Below are 11,555 nucleotides of genomic sequence, written 5' to 3'. Positions count from 1 at the left end.
TCACTATGTAGATTTGGCCACTAGTGGCCGCTATAGACCACTGACACTTTCTAGTCACATCCATTCAATCCAAAAATATGTCTGTGTTGTTTATAAATGATGAAACTATATTACAGGATTGAGACTCAAAACTATGCATTTTTATCACAGGCCAACTAATTTTCTGCTTCTCCCTAGAGCCCAAAAGACAAGTGTTTTACCATCAAACTTATTCTACAACAAAAGTCTCTGTGCATTATTTCATTAACCCACTTTTTTTCCACTGTCTTCGATGCCAGCCCATTTGAATTGTTGTTGAACTTGCTCATTTTTACATTATTCAGATGTACAAAAGTCAGTGTAATTAAAGTGTTTGGGTGCAGCTTTGTGTTGAACTGCCTCACCCATCATCATCACCACTAGTGTGAGATCATCAAGACAAACACGAAATCCCTTCATTTCGCTTATCACGGAGGAATGCTACACATTAAAACGATTCAGGTAAGAGAATATCATAACTTTATTCCTTCTAAAGCTTACGGCATTGAGCTAATTTGTGCTGGATTTAGAGGATTTAGCTCTTCTGGCTAATGTCGGCTAGCAGACAGTTTGTTGTGACGTGAAGTCACAGCCACGTAGAAACACAAATATACTGAATTACTGACTGAAAACAGACATTTTGATATTTATTTCGAGGAACACAATGTGAAATTTGTGGATAGTTGTGATATTTGTGTTGACAGTTATCGTTTGGCTAGTTAACGTTAGCTCGCTAAAAAAATAAACAATAACAATAATGTTTAGTCAGCCCAGTCCGAATTTGATTGAAATCGCGAATTACATTTAAGAGGCATTAATTCGTCTTATTTTTAATATTTTGATCAAACCAGAGGCAAAAGTACTGCTAACTTTATTTATTCTTTCTTAAAATGAATAACTGATTTGTTATTGATACAGTAAACAATTATGTTATAATTGGTGTCACAGAAAAGTTCTTTGATGGTAGGTGATATTATCATCGCAAAGACAAGGTACTGCCAATGTAGTACCATGGTGCTTTTTTTGTAAGCGAGTAACCGTTAAGTTTTATTGTGTGTCATTCTGTGGATTAGTGCAAGTATAAATGATTTTGGACTCAGGATTAACTGTCATTAGCTGACACAAATAGCCATGGTTACCATGGTAACAACAGTTCCCACCAAAATACCATAGTGATGGCAGAATGTAAATCAACCATCATCATCATAATAAATATGGATTCTTTCTTCAGCAGTCACTAATATCATGTGTTGCCAGTGCTTCTATAACCATGTTTTACCATGATACATGGTAGAACATGGTAATCTTTAGATACAATGTTATGTATCAAAGCAATACCAACACACCCACCTCATAAATTTAAGAGGAAGTAAGCTATTTCCTGTAAATGTGCCGGACTTTGAATTCCTTAGCTGTTATGGGTGAATACCTACACTACCAGTCAAAAGTTTTTGAACAGATAGGTTTTTTGTTTTGTTTTTTAGAGTGTATTTTGCTCACCAAGCATGCATTTATTTGATCCAAAGTATTTTTACTATCTAAAAGCTTTCTGTTTGAATATATTTGAAAATTATCAAAATTTAAAAAAGTAATTTTTTTCCAGGATTTTTTAATGAATAGAAAGATCCAACGATCAGCATTTATCTGAAATAAAAAGCTTTTGACTATACAATTTAAGTAATTAATACTTTTATTGAGCAAGGATGCTTTAAATTAATCAAAAGTGGTGATAAAGATATTTATAATGTCTTAAAAGAAATGTTTTTCTTCAGAACTTTCTATTCAGGAACCCTAAAAAGTTATACTCAGCTGTTTTTAACAACAACAATAATAATAATAATATTTTTTTTTAGCAGCAAATCAGAAAATTAGAGTAATGATGCTTTGAAATCACAAGAATAAATTACATAGCAAAATTTATTAAAATAAAAAGCAGTTATTTTAAATAGTTAATATATTTCAAAAACTGTTTTTGCTGTACTTTGTACCAAATAAATGCTGCCTTGGTAAACAGAAGAGACTTCTTTAAAAAAAGAAGAAAACATTTGACTGGTAGTGTATATAGGTGAATAACAATGCAGTAAATGGTTCAACTATTTGTGCAACACTCCAGTTTGTTTATGGTTGCCATAATACTTCAAATCATATGATAACAAATACTAGTTTGTAGCAACGAGACTGTTTTGTACAGCTAAAATAACTGAAAACAGTTGAAACAGGAAACTTTACACATTGATGTTAAGAATAGTTGTGGCCCCTATTGTTTTATAGTGATCTCTGCTCTCTGATGATGTACACTACCAGTCAAAAGTTTTTGAACAGTAAGATTTTTAGTACGTCTCTTCTGCTCACCAAGCCTACATTTATTTGATCCAAAGTACAGTAAAATTTAGAAATATTTTTACTATTTAAAATAACTCTTTTCTATTTGAATATATTTTAAAATATAATGTATTCCTGTGATTTCAAAGCAGAATTTTTAGCAGAATTACTGCAGTCACATGGTCCTTCAGAAATCATTCTGATATTCTGATTTGCTGCACAGAATATATTTTTTATGTTGAAAACAGCTGAGTATAATTTTTTCTGGTTCCTTTGATGAAAAGAAAGTTTAGAAGAACAGCATTTATCTGAAATAGAAATCTTTTGTAGCATAATAAATGTCTGTATCATCACTTTTGATCGATTTAAAGCATCCTTGCTAAATAAAAATGTTAATTTCTATACCCCCTCCCCCCCCAAAAAAAAAAAAAAAAAAAAATTATACAGACTCCAAGCTTTTGAATAGTATAGTGTATAATGCTACAACAGCTTTTTATGCTGATCTTTGAATCAAAGAGTCCTAAAACAAATGTATTCAACTGTTTTAAATATATTAATAATAATACAAAATGTTTCTTGAACAGCAAATCAGCATATTAGAATGATTTCAGAGGGATCATGTGACACTGAAGACTGCAGTAATGATGCTGAAAATTCAGCTTTGATCACAGAAATGAATTATATTAAAAATATATTTAAATAGAAAGCAGTTATTTTACGTAGTGATAAAGATTCAAAAAGTATACTGTTTTTTACATACTTCAAATAAATGCAGGCTTGGTGAGCAGAAGAGACTTCTTACTCTTCAAAAACTTGTGACTCATGTGGTCTGTTTGGACCCCGCCCCTACAAGCACATGGTAGAGTGCCACGCCCACATCTTAAAATCCAAACAACAACTGATGGATAGAACTGTCCTGCATTTTTTGATAATCACTCAAATGTACTTCATAATACAGAATAAATATCTGTTGCTATTTCTGTTTCATCATGACTTCACAATTAAGATGCAACTAAACTTCTATTTTCTTTTGTTAAGGAGTCTTATCTGGTCTTATCTGGTAAAGGCCCTGCAGGAATAGCACATTTGTGTGCATAAAGCAGGGAAAATGAGTACGGGGAAGCCGAGTGGTCTTAAACCACCCACCAAGATTGGTAAACCAGCTACGACGCCAACCAAAACCTCTCCCACCTCAGGTGAGTCACCCATAAAGTTAGGAAAAAAAATATTTGCTCAATATATTCCTGTTTTTGATTTTAGACTATAATTTTAACGGTAGGTTTATTTTAACAGTGAGAAACAGAATAACAATTTTTTTTTTCAAAAAAAGTTATAAGCTGATTTGCATTTTAATGAGTGAAGTATTTGATTCCCTATCAGTCAGCAAGATTTCTGGCTCCCAGGTGTCTGTTATACAGGTCACAAACTGAGATTAGGAGCACACTCTTAAAGGGAGTGCTCCTAATCTCAGTTTGTTACCTGTATAAAAGACACCTGTTCACAGAAGCGATCAATCAATTAGATTCCAAACTCTCCACCATGGCCAAGACCAAAGAGCTGTCCAAGGATGTCAAGGACAAGATTGTAGACCTACACAAGGCTGGAATGGGCTACAAGACCATCGCCAAGCAGCTTGGTGAGAAGGTGACAACAGTTGGTGCGATTATTCGCAAATGGAAGAAACACAAAATAACTGTCAATCTCCTTCAGTCTGGGGCTCCATGAAAGATCTCACCTGGTGGAGTTTCAATGATCATGAGAACGGTGAGGAATCAGCCCAGAACTACACGGGAGGATCTTGTCAATGATCTCAAGGCAGCTAGGACCATAGTCACCAAGAAAACAATTGGTAACACACTAAGCCGTGAAGGACTGAAATCCTGCAGTGCCCGCAAGGTGCTCAAGAAAGCACATGTACAGGCCTGTCTGAAGTTTGCCAATGAACATCTGAATGATTCAGAGGAGAACTGGGTGAAAGTGTTGTAGTCAGATGAGACCAAAATCAAGCTCTTTGGCATCAACTCAATTTGCTGTGTTTGGAGGAGAAGGAATGCTGCCTATGACCCCAAGAACACTTTCTCCACTGTCAAACATGGAGGTGGAAACATTATGCTTTGGGGGTGTTTTTCTGCTAAGGGGACAGGAAAACTACACCACATCAAAGGGACGATTGACAGGCTCATGTACCATCAAATCTTCCTTCAGCCAGGGCATTGGATGGATGGGCATGACAATGACCCAAAACACACGGCTAAGACAACAAAGGAGTAGCTCAAGAAGAAGCACATTAAGGTCCTGGAGTGGCCTAGCCAGTTTCCAGACCTTAATCCCATAGAAAATCTGTGGATGCAGCTGAAGGTTCCAGTTGCCAAACATCAGCCTCCTAACCTTAATGACTTGGAGAGGATCTGCAGAGAGTAGTGTGCAAACCTGCTGGCCAAAAAAAGAAAAGTCTGACCTCTGTGATTGCCGACAAGGGTTTTGCCACCAAGTACTAAGTTGTGTTTTGCAAAGGGGTCAAATACTTATTTCACTCATTAAAATGCAGATCAATTCATAACTTTTTTAAAATGGAGTATTCTGTTGTTATTCTGTCTCTCACTGTTCAAATAAACCTACCGTTGAAATTATAGACTGATCATTTCATTTCAGTGTGCAAACGTACAAAATCAGCATTGGATCAAGTAACTTTTTTCCTCACTGTAGGTTACATAAACACACTGATTCAGATCTGACTTGCTTTTGTTTTTGCTGATTGTAGCTGGCGCCAAGGCAGTAACTTCCCCAACCTCTAATACGGCCCAAGATGCTGCGTCAGATTTCGCTGTTGGAGAGCGAGTTTGGGTCAATGGAAATAAACCAGGTTATGTGCAGTTCATCGGAGGGACCCAGTTTGCACCGGGCCAATGGGCGGGAATAGTTCTAGACGAGCCCATCGGGAAGAACGATGGCTCCGTGGCTGGAATACGCTACTTCCAGTGCGAGGACTTGCGAGGTATATTTACCCGGCCCTCCAAACTGTCCCGCACTCCCGTGGCAGAGCGTGAGGCCAATGGCACGCAGTCGCCTGCCAACAAAACGTCCACCTCCCCTGCCAAAGATCCCGTTCCTGTCACTCAAACCACTAGTACAACCACCAAGACCTCAACAAACCTAACCAGGGCCGCCAGCGAGTCTGCATCCAATCTGTCTGAGACGGATTCGGCCAAGAAGTTGCAGCGGGAACTGAAGATGGGTGATCGTGTGCTGGTAAGGCCTGTCTCTGGTCTTTCTTCATGCTTAGTAAGCTTTTGAGGGACCGTTTGAAGTAATGTTTGTTTGCATTCCTCAGGTTGGTGGAACCAAGGCAGGCGTGGTGCGTTTTCTGGGCGAAACTGACTTTGCAAAAGGTGATTGGTGTGGCGTCGAGTTGGACGAGCCTCTTGGCAAGAATGACGGGGCAGTGGCTGGTGCAAGGTAAGGCCACAAATTGTCAGAATTGCATAAGATCAACCCATGGGAACAGGGCGATCTGTTTTAAAACATATTTTAAAACAGATCTTTCAGGTATTATTTATGTAGGTGAATCAAAGAACAGTTTTAAGAGATCTCTTGAGATCTCTTTTAAAACTGTAAAATTAATGTGAGATTACAAGTTTTTTTTTCAGGTTGAAATCATAAAGAACACATTTCATGTTCAATTTCAATGGAAAAAAATGATAAATGTCCTGTTTCATTCTGAAATGTCACATTATAGAAGTAAAATGGGTTATTAATGCTTTTTTATGTTGGCTTTAACCTTTGGTTACTCTGTCTGAACTGGCATTATGGGAAGTGATTGTGAGCTAAATGATAAAGTAGCTATTAGCTATTCCCCAGACAACTTATGCACTACCGTTTCAAAGTTTGGGGTCAGTAAGATTCTTCGAAAGTTTTTTGAAAGAAATGTATACATTTATTAAAACAAAAACATATTAAATTGTTCAAAAGTGACCGTGAAGACATTTATAGTGTAATTAAAGATGTCTTTTTTAAACAGAATTCTGCTCTTTTGAACTTTCTATTTAACAAATGTTTCTGAACAAAATATTGGTTTTCACAAAAGTATTTAGCAGCACAGCTGTTTTTAACATTAATAATAATAAAATAATTTATTGAAATATTAGAATGATTTCTGAAGGATTATGTGGCACTGAAGACTGGAGTAATGATGCTGAAAATTCAGCTTTGCATCACAGGCGTAAATTAAATTTTCAAATACAAAAAAGTCACTTTAAAGTGTAATAATATTCTACAGTGTTCCTGTTTTTACTGTATTTTTGATTAAAGAAATGAAGCCTTGATAAGCATAAGAGACTTCTTTCAAAAACATTTTAAAATCATGCTGTTTGAACAGTAGTGATACATTTAGGCTAAAAGTTTATATACACTTTGCAGAATCTGCTAAATGTTAATTATTTTACCAAAATAAGAGGGATCATACAAAATGCATTTTAATTTTTTATTTAGTACTGACCTGAATAAAATATTTTACATAAAATATGTTTGCATATAGTCCACAAGAGAAAATAATAGTTAAATTTATAAAAATGACTCAGTTCAAAAGTTTACATCCCCTTGATTCTTAATACTGTTGTTACCTGAGTGATCCGTGTTTTTTTTGTTTAGTGAGAGTTGTTCATGAGTCCCTTGTTTGTTCTGAACAGTTCAAAAAAGTCCTTCATGTTCCACAAATCTTTGGTTTTTCAGCATTTTTGTGTATTTGAACGCTTTCCAACAACGACTGTATGATTTTGAGATCCGTCTTTTCACACTGAGGACAACTGAGGGACTCATATGCATCTATTACAGAAGGATATGATGTATGTTGCATTAAGAGCCAGAGGGTGAAAACTTTTAAACAGATTGTGGATGTGTACATTTTTCTCACTTTGCCTAAATATCATATTTTTTTAAAATTTAGTACTGCCCTTCAGAAGCTACAGAAGATCCTTACATGTTTCCCAGAAGAGAAAAAAGTTAAATTTACCCTGATGTTCAAATTCAAAAAGTTTACACCCACTGGCTCTTAATGCATCGTGTTTCCTTCTGGAACATCAGTGAGCGTTTGAACCTTCTGAAAAGATGGATCTCAAAATCATACAGTCATTATTGGAAAGGGTTCAAATACACACAAATGCTGAAAAACCAAAGAATTTGTGGGACCTTAAAGATTTTTCTGAAGAACAGCAGGCAGTTTAACTGTTCAGAACAAACAAGGGACTCATGAACAACTATCAATAAACAAAAAAAAAAACAGCTGTGGATTCAGGTAACAACACAGTATTAAGAAATAAGTGTATGTAAACTTTTGAACAGGGTCATTTTTATAAATTCAACTATTATTTTCTCTTGTGGACTATATGTAAACATCTTTTATGTGAAATTTCTTATTCAGGTCAGTACTAAATAAAAAAATAGAATGCGTTTTGAATAATCCCTCTCATTTTGGTAAAATAATTAACATTTTGCAGATTCTGAAATGTGTGTGTAAACTTTTGAGCTCAACTATATGCTTCACTTCCATAGGTATTTCCAATGCCTACCAAAGTATGGATTGTTCGCTCCTACTCACAAAGTCACTCGCATCGGATTCCCGTCCACCACTCCCGCTAAATCCAAAACCTCCAGACGCAGGTCGACACTAAAGAACAGCCCCAGTGCGTCCTCCATCAGCTCCCTCAGCTCTGTCACCTCCTCAGTTGGAGGCAAACCCAGCCGAGCAGGCCTGGTACAGTCCCACATCTTTCCTTCCTATGTAATGCTTTTCTTCGATTAATATTTGAAATAATACTCTCATCAATATTCTTTCAGCTCACAGAGACTTCAGCACGGTATGCGCGGAAGATCTCAGGCACCACGGCCCTGCAGGAGGCTCTGAAGGAGAAGCAGCAGCACATCGAGCAGCTCCTTGCCGAGCGGGACCTGGAGAGGACAGAAGTGGCACGAGCCACAAGTCATGCTGGAGAGGTGCAGCAAGAGCTGGCGCTGCTCAGACAGGGTCAGGAACAGGTCAGAAGCTGTTCATTGGAGGCATTATGTGAAAGTTTTAATTTTTGGAATGATAAAAGAGACTGAGCTTTAAATGAGTTGCATGTTTTTGAAGTATGCTGTGGAGATGGAAGCCAAGTTGGACCAGTTGCGGAGACTCGTGGAGACTGCAGACAGAGATAAAGTGGAGCTGATGAATCAGCTGGAAGAGGAAAAAAGGTAACCCTTATAATTAAAAATACTTTGTGAAGTAATTGTTTACTGCAGAGAAAAATGCAATATTGTGAACGTTGGAAGAAACATTTGAGGGCTTAAAGTGTACGTTTTGTCCCACAGAAAAGTGGAGGACCTGCAGTTCCGTGTAGAAGAAGCTTGCATTACCAAAGGTGACCTAGAGGTAAAGTGATCCTGTCATATACGTTTACAATGAAACTGGATACGAGCGGACCGGCACAGTCACCTGTCTTTAACGCATCAGTCTATGTTAATGCTGAAATTATCAGTCTTTTATACTTCTATTATAGCGAGACAAATTCACAGGAGAAGAGTAGATTTATGTAAAGATTGTTTTTAATAGATAGATAGATGATAGATAGATAATTCATTGAATTATTAATTCAATAGTTCAGTGATTCATTCATAGAAAAGTATTTGTAAACTAATGACCATAGCTATAGATAGATTAAATTATTAATTTGCTGACTCATGATTCAGCGATTCGTTCATAGAAAGTTATTTGTAAATGAATGACCAGAGATAGATAGATAGATAGATAGATAGATAGACAGATAGAGAGATAGATTCATTGAATCATTAATTCAATAGTTCAGTGATTTGTTCATAGAAAAGTATTTGTAAATGAATGGCCACAGATATAGATAGATAGATAGATAGATGATAGATAGATAGATAGATAGATAGATAGATAGATAGATAGATAGATAGATAGATAGATAGATAGATAGATAGATAGATAGATAGAATCATTAATTCAATAGTTCAGTGATTTGTTCATAGAAAAGTACTTGTAAATGAATGGCCACAGATAAAAAGGGATAGATAGATAGATAGATAGATAGATAGATAGATAGATAGATAGATAGATAGATAGATAGATAGATAGATAGATAGATAGATAGATAGATAGATTCATTAATTTATTAATTCATTAATTCGCTGACTCAATGACTCATGATTCATTCATAGAAAGGTATTTTTAAACGAATGACCACAACTAAAGATAGACAGACAGATAGATAGATAGATAGATAGATTCATTAATTTATTAATTCATTAATTCGCTGACTCAATGATTCAATGACTTATGATTCATTCATAGAAAGGTATTTGTAAAAGAATGACCACAGATAGAGAGAGAGATATAGACTAATTTATTCATTTATTATTTCATTAATTCGCTGATTCAATGACCTTTTGAGTCAGTGACCTATTGATTCACTGATTCATTCATAGAAAAGTATTTGTAAATGAATGACCACTAGATAAATTCTTTCATTCATTCATTTTGTCTCAAGATCAAATCATGCTTTTATATGAGAATCAAGTTCTTCAAAAATCACTTCGGAGAAGATCTATTAAACTTTCTTTTGTAAGTAGTAAACAGTGCATCACTTCCATTTGTAGCTCTTGTAGCATTGACACTTTGATTCTTTGATGCTTCATTCACCTTATTGTCTTAATTTGTTCATTCATTCACTTTTTTTATCCGTGCATTCTTCTTTTTTCATCTTTGATCACATTCACACATTTCATTCCTTCCTTCATTCTTCTATTATTGACCCCTTCCATCTTTTTTTCATCGGCCTGCTTTTTGAGCCGCATTTGTTTCATGTCTTTGTGTTCTTGTTGTTTTTTTTTAATGCGTTCTTCCGTCTTCACGCCGCTCTCTGTGTGTCACTGCTGTCTTTGTCCTCATTCATAGAGGAGGATGATGTCAAGGTCTGCATGAAGCTCTTCGTACTTGGCTTTTGGCTGGCACGTGACCGCGCCGTTGGTGTTGTCTCTCTCTTTTCCTCTTCTGTCTACTAACAGACGCAGACCAAACTGGAGCATGCCCACATTAAGGAGCTCGAACAGAGTCTTCTCTTTGAAAAGACCAAAGCAGATAAACTCCAGAGGGAGTTAGAGGATACTAGGGTAAATCAATCTGTCAGATGGGAGGGTGAGAGAGATTTCTCTCGGGGTAGATGACAGATCCCCATGCACGGAAGAGATTTGGCTTATTTTGGGAAAGTGATTATGTTTATGTTCCATGATGGATTGAGGTAGGTCTTTTTTTTTTGTAAGCACCGCTGGGTGCATCTCTGCAAGCCATTTTTCATCCCAAAATCAAGTGAAGAAAATAAGAAATTGCTTTGCATAAAATATTTTGAGTTCTTCTTTTTTTTAAGGTCCATGTGTTTTTTTATGACATTTAAGCACATTTTCATCACAACAGCCTCGGTAGCCTTATGTAATGTGGGAAACGTATATTTTATAGGTATATTTGTAGGTTTACACTACTGCATTTATTTACAAGACTGCATTTACTTGATCAAAAATATAGTAAAAACAGTAATATTGTAAAATATTACAGTTTAAAAGAGCTGTTTTCTATTAGTATATTTTAAAATGTAATTTATTCCTATGAAGCAAAGCTGAATTTTCAGCATCATTGCAACTTGATTCTTCAGAAATCAATTGAATATGCTAATTCGCTGGCCAAAAAGACATTTATTATTATAAATTATTATAAATGAAACATTGTTTCCATCATTTGCTGCCGAATTTGCTAGATTTATGAGGTTCATGCTCAAAATTGCAAGATATAAACACAATTCTGAGAAGAAATGTGAATATGTCAGAGTTGTGAGAAGTCACAGTTATCTTTTTTTATTATTATTAATTAATTAATTTTTTGCTCGGCAGAAATTCTGAGAAAGTGTCAGAATTCCAAGGTGTAAACATGGAATTCCAAGGGGAAACATTTTTAATTGTGAGGTACAAAATCAGAATTTTGAGAGAAAAGTCAATAGTAAAATAAATTCTTGTGGGAACTGTAATGTGTTTTTTTTTTTACTATCACCTTTGATTGATATTAATGCAGTCTTACTGAATAAAAGTATTAATATCATTTTTAAAAATCCTTTAAATTATAGTATATATTTTGTGCTGAATCGTTTTTTTTTCTGACATGATAATTTTTC

General features: G+C 35.5%; 1 protein-coding gene across 2 annotated transcripts in view; it reads left to right on the top strand.

Moving 5' to 3' along the window:
- Nucleotides 1-345: 345 nt before the first annotated feature.
- Nucleotides 346-11,555, top strand: part of clip1b (CAP-GLY domain containing linker protein 1b) — a 47,360-nt gene continuing 36,150 nt past the window's right edge. Inside the window, exons 1-9 of one of the 2 annotated variants that reach the window (XM_073829098.1) lie at nt 346-480; nt 3,379-3,536; nt 5,102-5,589; nt 5,672-5,796; nt 7,888-8,089; nt 8,173-8,370; nt 8,465-8,568; nt 8,686-8,746; nt 10,402-10,506. In XM_073829098.1, coding sequence (XP_073685199.1) covers nt 3,449-3,536; nt 5,102-5,589; nt 5,672-5,796; nt 7,888-8,089; nt 8,173-8,370; nt 8,465-8,568; nt 8,686-8,746; nt 10,402-10,506 — 1,371 coding nt within the window. In that variant the 5' untranslated portion in view covers nt 346-480; nt 3,379-3,448. The remainder of the gene's footprint in view (nt 481-3,378; nt 3,537-5,101; nt 5,590-5,671; nt 5,797-7,887; nt 8,090-8,172; nt 8,371-8,464; nt 8,569-8,685; nt 8,747-10,401; nt 10,507-11,555) is intronic. The other variant, XM_073829099.1, reaches the window with a different exon arrangement.

This window comes from Garra rufa, chromosome 23 (genome assembly GCF_049309525.1).
Source record: "Garra rufa chromosome 23, GarRuf1.0, whole genome shotgun sequence".
Taxonomy (NCBI): Eukaryota; Metazoa; Chordata; class Actinopteri; order Cypriniformes; family Cyprinidae; genus Garra; species Garra rufa.
The sequence above is the reverse complement of the archived record's forward strand: the minus strand, read 5'-3'. Positions and strand labels throughout refer to the sequence as shown.